This window comes from Pinus tabuliformis, chromosome Q (assembly GCF_031772625.1).
Source record: "Pinus tabuliformis cultivar Carrire ecotype Pingquan chromosome Q, CPIR1, whole genome shotgun sequence".
Classification (NCBI taxonomy): Eukaryota; Viridiplantae; Streptophyta; class Pinopsida; order Pinales; family Pinaceae; genus Pinus; species Pinus tabuliformis.
The window spans coordinates 189,744,763-189,757,840 of NC_142296.1; the positions used below are offsets into that span (position 1 = coordinate 189,744,763).

At 32.5% G+C, this 13,078-nt stretch overlaps 1 protein-coding gene across 1 annotated transcript; it reads right to left on the reverse strand.

Annotated features, from left to right (window-relative positions):
• Nucleotides 1-2,508: 2,508 nt before the first annotated feature.
• LOC149218854 (heavy metal-associated isoprenylated plant protein 45-like) lies at nucleotides 2,509-5,811 on the reverse strand. The gene is made up of 3 exons (XM_089382486.1): nucleotides 5,650-5,811; nucleotides 4,831-4,906; nucleotides 2,509-2,898 (listed from the first exon to the last, which is right to left on the reverse strand). The coding sequence occupies exons 1-3, from the start codon at nucleotides 5,653-5,655 to the stop codon at nucleotides 2,558-2,560; spliced, it is 423 nt and encodes a 140-aa protein (XP_089238612.1). The 5' UTR covers nucleotides 5,656-5,811; the 3' UTR covers nucleotides 2,509-2,557.
• Between the last annotated feature and the right edge of the window lie 7,267 nt (nucleotides 5,812-13,078).

Genomic DNA, 13,078 nt, shown 5'->3' on the forward strand with positions numbered 1-13,078 from the left:
GAATCAACATTCTAAGTTAGATCCAAAATAAAAAAGACTAATCATTGTTGTATATCGTGAGGGCATTAAGGGACATAGTTTGTCGGATCCTACTACCCACAAAATCATCATTAACAGAGATGTCATATTTGATGAATCGTCACTCATGAAATGAGATGTAGTTGGTGAAATGAAACAAAAAAAAAGTACCATAGATTCAACAAATTCAACTGCCAAATCAATCATCTTCAAGGGAGGAGGATCATGAAGATGTTCATGAAGAAACTCCTATAGAAGAAGATGAGGATACAAAAATTTCTCAGGAAAGTGAGGAAATACTACATCAAATTCTACAAAGGCCTACACAGATCAAATATTTTCCTAAAAGGTATGATGGTTTTGCTACATATGTTGCTTTAATTGCTAATGATAAAGAACCTAGTTGTTATTAGGAATGAATGGAAATATCTGATAGCGATAAATGGAAATTAACGATGAAAGAGGAAATGGATGCCTTACACAGAAATAAGACATGTGGTCTAGAGGAACTCCCTAAGGACATGAAAGTTGTCGGTTGCAAGTGGGTTCACAAATTGAAGAAAGGAGTTGATGATATTGTTCAGAAGTACAAAGGAAGACTGGTTGCAAAAGGATATTCTCAAAAGGAAGGTATTGATATCCATGATATTTTTTCCCCAGTTTTTAAGCTTGTTTCAAATAGGGTTGTGTTAGTATCAGTTGCATTAATTCATCTAGACTTAGAGAAAATTGATGTTAAAACAAAATTATTACATGAATATTTGGATGAGGATATATATATATGGAACAACTAGAATGGTTCGTTTAAAATCGCAACAAGAGGTTTGTTTGCAAACTCAGAAAAGTCATTGTATGGCCTAAAGAAGTCTCCCAGGCAATTGTACAAGAATTTTTATTCCTTCATGATGAGCTACAATTTTAGTAGAAGTGATTATGATCATTGTGTTTACTTTAAAAAGTTGGAAAATGACATATTGATTATTTTGGTGTTATATGTTGATGATATTATTGTAGAAAGAAAAAGCATGGTTGATATCAATAGGTTAAAGGCTCAGTTGGCCAAGAATTTCGAAATGAAGGATCTTGGAGCAGCAAAACAAATCTTGGGCATGAAGATACACAGAGATGTGAAAAATGGTAAGTTGTGGTTATCACAACAGAACTATGTGGAGAAAATACTTCTGATATTTGGTATGAATAATGTGAAACCCGTTGAAATCACTTTAGCTTCCCATTTCAATCTTTCTTCAAGTTTGTGTCCAAGTAATGATGAAGAAAAGGAGTATATGTCTCGTGTACCATATGCTAATGCAGTAGGAAGTTTAATGTATGTGATGGTTAGTAAAAGGCCATATATTTCACATGCAATTGCTGTGGTCAATAGATACATGGAAAATCCAAGTAAAAAGCATTCGGAAACATTGAAATGGGTGCTTTGGTATCTTAAAGGCACAAGTAATTACTATATCATCTATAATGGTAGTAGTGATTCAGCTTGTGGTTATGTTGATTCATACTTTTCAAGTGACTTGGACAAGAGGAGATCCACTTCTGGATATGTTTTTACTCTTGTGGGTAGAGTTGGATGTCAAAACTTTAGGATATAGTTGCTTTATCCACTACTGAGGCATAATACATAACTCTCTCACATGCTTGCAAAGAGGAAGTTTGGTTAAAAGTTCTTTTAGGTGTGTTTGGAATGGTGCAAGACAAGGTGAAAGTTTTTTTTGATAGTCATAGTGTTATTCATTTGGCGAGGAATCCAACTTATCATCATAGGGAAAAGCATATACCTGTTCGATATCATTTTTGAAGAAAAGCTATTGACGAAAATGGAGCAGTGGCTATGGAAAAAGTCCATACAAAGCAAAATTTTGCAGACATGTTCACAAAACCAGTCTTGTTAGAGAAGCTAAAAAGGTGCCTTCTTCTCTTGTCTTTCAAACAAGGTGATGATAATTTTGGGCATGATATATCAGGTAAATTGTTATTAAGGTGGCGATTGTTAGAAGTTGCCAGCTATTTCCATATACTTTTGGGATAATAGCTAAGATTGGTCCGTTTGGCTTAGTTTGTTTTTCCTAAATTAAGTTTTTGGAAAAAACTTATAACATAAACTTTTCTTTTTATGTAAAAAACAAATTATGTAACTGCTTTAAAATTTGTGGATGTGGATTTAGAAAAACTCTGGCAGATTTCTATTTATCCATATAAACCTATAGAGGCAATATGAAAAACATAAAATAAATGGAGAATGGGTTGAATGGTGGGATAAAGTATGCATGTGATTTGGTTGTTGTAAATCTGCCTTGAATAATAAGAATATCAATTATCATTTCCTCGTGGATGTTTCCCTCATAAGAAGGGTTTTACGATGTAAATCCCTATGTCAATCTTTGGTTTTGATTATTTTGTTATCTTGTTTATTTGCCATTATTTTCAGCAATTTCAATTTATTTGCGGGTTATGCTTTCCCAGCTCAACTCAATAGATACAAAATGAAATTTTCCCATATATTTTTACAAGTCTAGAAAAAGGTTTACATAACACTGCAAGCATGTGGATTCTCGTCACTGAATAGGCTGGTTGCTTTGTCATCCATGACAGTAGAGGAAGAAGGAAGTTCAGAATGATAGTAACCATGGACAAGCCCATTGTTATATCCATGTGTTTCGTAGTTGTATGTGGAAGCAACATGACTACTGGTTTTCTCATAATGGTATTGAGAAGAATAAGAAAAGTAGTGGCTATTATAAGGATAAGGCCAGAATTGTGCCTTTCTACCAGTGCTTCTCACAGCATGTAAAACGACCATTTGCTCAACGTATCCAATCACTGTGACTTTTTGCTTCTGCATGTCTATCTCGATCATGTCCACTCCTGATTTAGATCAAATTCCAAATCAGATTCTCTTTGAAAACTAAAATATAATCAGACCAACATAGATGATGAAATATACCTTGTAGACAATGGTGAACATAATAGGAAAAATAGTGGTAATTATATGGGCATGTTCAAACTAATATAAACACATTAGGCAATAGATCCTACTTTGTTATCTTTGGAGAATTTTGGGTATATTTTTTCATTAAATTTGTCTAAAATTTGACACAGATTTATAGAAATCATAAGTTTGATTCAAGAAATCCACAATCCAAGTGTTCTAATAGGATTTTTAGGGTTATGAATTTATATATGTAGTCCAAAACACATTTTAAACAATAAAAGATGATTTAACCAAAAAATTGTTTCCTACAAAAAAAAACTTTAAAAGTTAGTTGTTAGTTAAGAAATGATTATTTGACATGTATATATTTAACAACTACGATTTATTGTTATGGTGTACAGATAATAATCAAAATTCCACATAAGGTAGCACATTTTATTAGTTTTTCTTTTTTTCTTTCTTAGCTAGCGGGATTTGAACATGTGGCCTTTTTGCATATAGTTCCTTAACATAACACCCATACAAGGTCAGTCACATGGTCTTTTTGCATGGAATGCCTTAACGTAACACCCATTCAGGGTCAACCAAGTAGCCTTTTGGGATAGAGTCCTTTATCGTTTTGATGTAGAGATACATAATAATCAAAATTCCACATAGCCTAACACATTTTGTTAGTTTTTGTTTTTTGTTTTTTTGCATAGCGTGCCTTAACACAACACCCATACAAGGTCACTCACATGGTATTTTTTAATGGAGTGCCTTAACATAACACCCATTCAAGGGCAATCAAGTGGCCTTTTGGCATAAAGTGGCTTTATCGTTTTGATGTAGAGATACCTAATAATCAAAATTCCACATACCCTAGCACACTTTGTTAGCTTTTGTTTTTCGTTTTTTTAGTCAGTGGGATGTGAACATGTGGCCTTTTTGCATAGAGTGTCTTAACATAACACTGATACAAGGTCGTTCAAGTGACCCTTTTGCATGGAATGCCGGAACATAACTCCCATTCAGGGCAATAAGTGGACTTTTGACATGAAATGCCTTAACATAACGCCCATTAACTTACTAGTAAACTCCGATAGATATCAAAATATTTATGTCACCACACATTTCAAGTTGCAAGATTAGAAAATCATACAAATTAACTAAAATATAATTTTATCTCAAATGACTATTAAGAGTAATTAAAATATATATATATATATATATATACCATGAGTCAATATCATAATTTAATTATATTAGATGTTAGAAAAACCCTAACTCCAATTTATATATGGCAATTCTTTGTAATTAGTAAATTTAGTTGAAAAAAATGAAAAAACATAACTATATTTAAGATAAATATCAACATTTAGTTTATACTACTAATATAAATATTCTAATATTATTGATGAATAAACTAAAATATTGAAAGTCATATTTCAAGAGTTTATGAACATCAAATAATTTTCTATAAAATGTTCTAATTATTATAAACATTTTAATGGAAATGGTAAAATTCCAGAAATAAACTATCATCGAAATTCTTATCCACCGATTAAATAGAACTACAGCTTAAAATAAATTAAAAAAACTATAACTTGAAAAAACATAACTATATAAAACAGAATAAATTTCTGTAAAAAATATTAAAAAAAAAATACATACCGACTGACTTACTCATATTACTATTTTCCTGATAACTCCTGCTTCTCACATCGAAATTATTTATATAACTGACTTTATATGGGTCTGTGCAATGTTTTAATGACTAAATATGACATATGATGAATCAGTCCTAGATATAATCCATTCTCTAGATCTAACAAATCATTATCGATTCCCTATTTGGCTGGATTCTCCAATACAATTATATTTACCTTGGAGCTTGGACAAAGCCTTCCGTATCTTTCGTTCGCATCCATTGCAGTCCATGCGCACTTCTATTTCGACAATCTGAAAACAGGATTCATATCAGCGCTGTAAGCATCTGCATTTCACAAACCATATTCTCGGAAGAAAAACAACGCACAATCTACAGTGAATCTCACAATGAAAATTGTGTGCAAAATGTTTTCCAAAGGTCAGTTTACCTGTTAAATAACATTACTCATTATTACTGATATTTGGTGATCAATAACGGAAACGACATTTCCAAAACCTTTTGATTACATGATTAAAAACACCTTTTTCTAAGGGTAGAATGTTTTGCAATTTCCAACTCTATGGAGGAAGATTAGACATGTTAATATGGAATAGGCATGTAGTAAATTTAGTTTTGTTGAATCAAGAAGTTTATTGTACAGTTCAGTATGATGTGTAAGGGTGTCTGTCTGTCATCAAAATTGGAATTTTACCATATTTGGCAAAATAAAAAAATCTAAAAATTAAAAAATTAAATAACTATACAAAACATTTACATAACATAGACTGATAAAAAAAAATGCACCTCAAGAAATTACATCCATCCAACTCATGTTAGATCTATATCTAAAATAAATCTATACTACGTTTATATTATATATAACTATATATTCCATCTGACACATAAATTTGAACAAAACTAAACACACTGACATAACTTCCTTATCCATCTCAACTAATATTAAATGTGTATTTAAAATAAATCTATATTACTTTTATACTATATCTAACTAAACATTCCATCTCACACATAAATTTGAAAAAAATCAACCCACCGACATAGCTTGCTTCTTGGTAGCTTGCTGCCCAAACCTGAACTGAAATCAGAAGAGGAAATAGAGAAGAACAAGATAATTCCAAGTTACTGAGAACAGGTATAATAGATGACGAGACGATGTAGTATTGGCAGTGTAATATAGAGAGCATGAAGACCGAGACGTAAAGAACAGGTGCATCCCACTTGCGCTGAAGGAGATAAACACTAGAAAAATAGACAACTAGATTCTTTACATAGCTTTTTGGTCGGTCATGTACGGTCTTTTACACATAGAAGCTTTTTTTATCCTCAGAACGGCGGCCGTGATTTTATTCCTTTTCTAGCTTTTAACACTTCCTATACTTTTTAATATTTTCTATATCAATTTCAATGATTTTTTCCTTTTTCTAATCTTTCAATACTTTAATACTTTCTATATAAATTTTAGTGATTTTTTTTGAGTCTTTAATATTTTATAACACTTTCTATATAAACTTCTATACAAATTTTAGTGATTTTTTTCTAATGATGGTTTTTTTTAATACTATATAACACCATCAAATTTTTACAAAGCTATTGCAAAATTCTAAACACTTTTCATAAAAATTTCAGTGGTCTTTTTCATTTTTCCTTTCCTAACTTTATAATACTTTCCCTACAAATTTAATGACTAGAATTATACTGGGTTCTATCCCATGTTTATTTCAATGTCACTTTGATTTATGTGGCTTACTCACACATCACGATATTTATTGCAATGTTTCCCTGTTATTATATACAAATTGCTCCTAAGTGCTCAGTAAAATGGGCTTTGTCTAATCAGGCCACAGCTTCTCCCCATGGGGATTTTTCTTTGTTTAATTTGTTTTTTATGTTTTTTTTTTTTTTTTAATTTGATTTATGTGGCTTACTCACAGATCCCAATGTTTATTGCAATGTTTCCATGTTATTATATAAATTTCTCCTAAGTGCTCAGTCCCAATTTTATATAGCCTTTGTCTAATAAAACCGCAACTTTTCTTTACGGTGAAGCTTTTTGTTTAATTTGATTTTTATGTTATTTTTTTTAATTTGATTAGAAAAGTGTCTAAATTATTTTTAAATGGTTGAAAAAAAATTAGCACTATCAAAAATTTTGAATACCTAGAATCATAGATCAAAATTTTAAATACCTAAATTTCTAAAATTTTCCAATTATATATATCTTTTAAGGAAAATAAGAGTCAAAAGATAAGTTCGACGTTTCTATCAGAATAATATTTTATATTAAATATATCCTTAGATGAAAATCAGAGTCAAAAGTAAAGCAAAAAAGGTAAGTCGGAATAATATGGCAATTCGGTTCGGTTGTGGGTCATCCTTTCCGCTTCTTATCCGGTTGGCGGCACCGTGGGCTTTTTCATCCTCAGAATGTAGATATTTCCATCCAAGTAACATCATAGACGATATGTGATCCTAAGCACATGTTTTATATGGATTGCTTTATTATTAAAGGTATTATGAGCGAGTCATGTAACCTAAATGACTGATTAATGTGAATAACTTAATATTAGTATTAGTTTTACAGTTTCATTTTATTTTAAATGTTTTTAATCGTATGTTTAATTCTTTTAATATTACTGGTTATGAAGAAAATATGGGTTAATATTGAAATAATTAAATAAAATAATTATAAAAATATTGATTAAATATAAAGATTAAAGTTAAAATATATATATTTTATTTATGTATATGAAGTCTTTAGTTTATTTAGTTGTAATATTATGTGTCAAGAAGAAGATGAATTTATAGCTCAAGTTTATATATACAAGGAAAGTTTAGGTCTAATTAATTGCTAACAACAAAAAAATAAGGCCAAGTATTTTGAAACAAATACCAAGCTATTCCATTTTAGATTAGAAGAACATGAGGTGTTGATAATATCATTCTTTTTTTGCAAGCTCATTCTATTTTTATTGGTATTTATTTACATGGAATGGGAAAACAAGTTATTTTTTGGAAGAATTACTTTCAGTGACCTTTTTGAAAAATGACATTTGTATTGTTGATCTTTTGGTTTATTAGTTTGATTTGACATCTGCTTCACTTTGCATCACATTAGCGAGCAATAATAGATAGTAGAAAAAGGTCTTTGCCGGTTATTTGTTTTGAGGATTTTTATTGTCTATGTCACAGTGTCACTGAAGGTTCTAGTATGAGATGTATTGTAAAAATAATGTACACATGTTGTAATATTCAGAATAACAAAACGAAAAGGCGATTGAGTCTTAGGACATGGATTGTAGAGCTCGGAATGGGGAATTCTTGGTAGGGATAATACAATTTATTGTGCAAAGAATAAACAAGAACTTGACAGTAGGCATTAAAGGCTTAGTGGTCCATGAAGTAAAGTGGACAGTTCGTGAAATTAAATCGTCTTAGGAAAATATTCATGCCCATGCTTGTTTGAAATAATACAAGAAGCAAAAGGAAACATAATGTATTGACTGATTGCAAGAGCAAGGGTGCACTAGTAATGGAGGAATAAAAAGCTTCCTCCAAAAGAAAGAGAGGCATTTTGAAGAGAGGATGTGGATAGAGGGAGAGTTTCGCTTTGATTGTAGACAAAAAAGATAAATATTGTATCATTAAAATTTCTAATTAATGGGTTATGTTGCATTGTCATTGTAATTGATATGGATAAATAGAAAGTGCAATATGTGTTGTTTTGAATATATCTGCCATGCAACTGTGAACCAATATTTTCCTGATTTGTATATTGATTGCAGTTATGATTATGCATGGGCACATGTGTGCTATGCTTCTATGACAAAATAAATAAGTTAATATAATAAACAATAGTAATTACACAGTCTTTGAAGTTCAGAGCGAAGAAGAGTCTCGTAATAGTTTTTCGTAAATGCTTAATAATATCATAAATAATTCAATAAATGGTTTAAGGACTTCAACAATCTATTCAAATTGAAAAACAAGATCAGTTAGAAGAAATGGGTTCTGAGACTCTTTGTATTAATGTACAAATCTATAATAGAGACACTCTTTTTGATAGAGACGGCCAATGTGTACATTAATATATCCATTTACAAAATATTGTCTTGATAGGAAAACAATATTAGAAATATCAAACGAATGTACTCGGGTTGATTATATCTTGTTGTGGTGTTTCTATAGGATTTATCCTTTATTATGCATGAACCTCCATTCCTGCCACATGGATCTTGCCGATGAGGACCAAAAGTCCCGGTCAATAGCCAAATGCCTCGATTACCCATGAGAAGTCTCGAGGAGTTGTTGAGAGAGTTCATGAGGATTCTAGAAGAGTTTGTATGTGGAAGATGAGGTGAAAGATCGATGTAAGCTGGCTCGAGGATTTTTTTAGATGAGAACAGTAGGAGCCCCTATGTCACCATGCGAGGTATTCCCTACCCAAAGGAAAAGAAGTACCACGGGATAGTAATTCCTCAGTCTAGCTATCACCCAAGATCAAAAGGGGTAATGTCGTGGAACGTCCTAGTATGGCTTTGACAAAGTGGTGAGGTGGTCATTTAGATCTACGAGCGGGATGAATTCCTGAGAGAAGCCTACAATGAAGAGGATTATATGGAGGTAGTTCATGTAGCAACACACATGGTCTTTGAAGACAATATAGAAATGTCAACTAAAGACTATGTGCGGTGCAGAGCCAAAGGGCCATGATGCAACCATTCTTGAAAAATAAGAAAGGATGTTCAGTCTCAAGGAAAGGGGTCAAATCTTGAATTTATAGGAAGAGTTGGATAAGGCTTATCCTATTGTAGTTACGATTGTGGGAAGGAAAACATGTGACTAGGACAAGGAGATTCTCTTGTTGTACAATAGGACATTGTACATGGATTATCTGTAGGGTTTAAGAAACGAGGTGTGTAATAGAGAGTTTGCAGTACAGAGTAATAGTTGCATAATAGCATAAGAAAAGTGGTGCCAAAAGCCATTTAGTCCAAGTTCGGGGGGTCGGGTTGTATTCATTTCTAGTCACACCGAGTTGGTAGTGACATGGTCGAAAGGTCGAGCAGTTAGGAGGTTACATATTTTTTTTAAATATTTTTGGATCTAATCTGCGACTTAATCTTGGGCCGATTTTATGGTGGGGAGGTCAGATAGTTGGGTGTTTTTTGTCTTACGACAATTATTCTATCATGAGCCAGACCATACCATAGTGGGGTAGCTTCATTAGGTCGGATAGTTTGACAATCGGGAAATTCTTAGGTCGGGAGGTTCGGTAGTTTGATAGTCAGCAATGTCAAAGTCTAGAGTCCGTGTGGTTTGAAAATCGAGCAATGCTAAGGTCGGGAGGTCACGCCTATTATTTATGAAAAATCGTAGTCACTTGGTGTTCCAATTCGAGCGGTAGGGTAGTTTTATAGTCGGGTGGTTTCATTAGGTCAAGTAGTTTCATAGTCGTGCATTACTCAATTCGAGAGGTTGGGTAGTTTGATAGTTAAGAATATTTAAGTAAGAGGTCTGGCCAATTATTTATAAAAGAAATCGTAGTCACTCTATGTTACTAGTCGAGTGGTCAAAAGGTCGGGTAGTCGGAAGGTTGTATTTATTTTTTACAAAATGTTTTTGGAACTAACTTTCGACTTAATTTAAAAAAAAAATGTTTAAGGCTTCCGTTTTTATGCATTTTGCGATGAACAAAAGAAAAAAATTGTAGAATGAATAAATAAAGGAGACTAGACTTTTAGTAACTAACTCTGAAAGCGCGAAAAGTACAAGATTATTAGCGGGATTGTCACAGTTTTTTTTTGTCAGTCAATCGTACAGTTAGGAGGCTGGACAATCAGGTGTTTTTATTTTGTTTTATGATTCGTTTATTCTATTGTGACTTGAACTAGACCATATTTGGGTGAAGTCATTAGGTCGAGTAGTTATACGGACCAACAATTCCGAGGTCGGTAGGTCAGCTTGATTATTTGTAAAAAAATCAGTGTCAGCGCTAATTCCTAGTCGTGTGGTCGAAAGGTCGGGTAGTCGAGAGATTGTTTTTTTTTACAAATCTTCTCTGGATCCAACTTGATACTTAAGTGTTCATAAAAGAAAAAAAATGTTTTAAGGCTTTTATTTTTATTGATTTTGTGACAGAGAAAGGGAAGAAAATATTGTTGTAAACATGACAAAAAGAATGGAAATTAGTTGGTGAATATTTAGATTATAAGTTTCATACAAAAAAAATACAGAACAAAGAAATACAGAAGACTCAATTTTCCTATGCCCAATAGGCTGTGAAAATACTTTATTGTCTACACACTCGCAATTCTTTTCTTGACTCCCAGCTTAGTTATTGATATCATAAGTCTATATGCTATGTGACACTACAAAATATTTCTATAATTTTAGTAACTAATTCTCAAAGCCTATGTGTCCTCTCTGTTTGTGTCTACATTTATATCTAGCAATACATTGATATCTAGTGACAATTGTATTCAGATAAAAACACTTGAGACAGTTGAATACAAGAACATAGTGTAGCAAGGAAACACATATGCTAAATCTATTTTAGATCCCTATGGTATAGCAACATATTGCACCTCTTATATGAAAAAAATGGATTTTTCCATTGCAATTTCATTTAAACAAATTAAAAAAAAAAAATGTATATCTTATCGAGACAACAAAATTGAAGCTATTCACAAACTTAGAAACACATTGCCAAATATACAAAAAAATTGTCAAGTGGACAAACAATGCACATTTTTTTGTGTTTGTCTTTGTATTCAACTTCTAGAAGAACAATCTTCATGAACACTGCTTGAGATGGAGAAATAACATATGGTCTAAAACGACCTATTTAGTTAGAACAACATTCAGATAACTCTAAGTTATCTAGTTGTAATTGTATTCAAAGATAAATAATTGAGACAAATGAATACAAGAACACACTAATTGACCAAGAAGTTTTTGATGAAATGTGCAAGCATTTGGCCAAATCCTTGTGCTAGCTTTATGTATAATAACTCTTCTATTGGGAATCTGGGCACACTAAGTGTGGAACCAAGGTTCAACATGTAATCCAATGTAACATTTTGCTTCATCTTATAGGAATACCAATTTTCATTAACATAATGACACACATACACAACAACGAACAATAGTACAATGAAAACTAATGGAATGTATCTCATTAAGGAAACTTGTACAACATTGCTCAAAAGAATAGTAACATTAATGTGCCATATACAACGATAATGCTTAACCAGAAATAACAGAGTCTGCTATATTATAAGCATTAACAATGTGAACATGTATCAAGGCACAATTAGGACTGAATTTGTTTACATGTAATTTACATAACGAATTGTTGGCAGGTGGAAAAAATCGTGTTGAACCAAGTCAGTATGTGCTCAATAAAAGTTCCAATTTTTTATTTTTTATTTTGGTATGGCTGCATAGAACCTGTAACAAAGGTTCTACGGTCACATACCTAAGTTAAAGCATTAAAGAATTGTATCATTATCACATGCACTAAGAGACAATTTTATTAATTTATTTTTATATACAATAACAATGTAATTCTCTAATCTACTATTGACCAAAGTGAAAGTGAAAGTATACCGAATTATACCAGGCTCATTACCACCATATCACACATAGTCATTAAGCTACATTGAGACTGAGTTTAAAATGTAAGTTTTAACCAAAGGGTATCTTGGTCAATTTTCCACCCTTCCCATTCTATGTGCTAGAATTCATACTTAGGTTTGTTACTGCAATTACTAACCCTACAGTTACAACCGAACACATTAACGCCATAGGCTAGGGTGTGACCATGACTTAATCGTATGAATTAAATTTAAACGTTGAGAAGGCCAACCACACACTCTCGATGGTGGTACCACCTCGCAACTCCAACACTCACCTTCTTACACCTCAACTTCAATCACATGGCATTCACGCCCATCACAAACATGCCTGAGTTTCGAGGGGAAGGACTGGAAATTAAGGGTGTATGTATTATGCAAGTAAATCTACGACCTTTCCTCGTTTGAAATGACCCTAACCCTAACTCCCCTAATATTATTTTCGTGTTGTGCTCTTTTCACTACTACAACTGGAGATTGCATAGGTGATACCTGGTTGTATCCAGATCTTTTCATGGCGGCTCCAACCCTCTCTGGCTAACTCCCTAGTCTCCTCATGGAATTTATGTCATCTTAGGTAAATCTCCACCATTTAACATCCTTTTGTTTGTTTTTCCATTAATATTTCCAACATATGCATGAGGGTTTTCTTTTTCCTCGGTTTCACAGGTTTATACTCCAGAGATGGTGACCATCCCTCTTCTTGGTGACTTGGTGACCATCCCCCTTCCTGGTGACTTAAGGTCCTCATTCCTTCTCCAAGTTTGGCTCCACTTCACCATGAGCTAAGTTTTGAACCTCTGTCTTCTCCTTTGTGTTGGTTTATGA

Excerpts from the sequence above, each read along its gene's own strand:
- LOC149218854 (XM_089382486.1), bottom strand. Across the intron at positions 2,899-4,830 it reads GGCTTTGTCCAAGCTCCAAG|GAGTGGACATGATCGAGATA; the intron begins GTAAATATAATT and ends GATCTAAATCAG.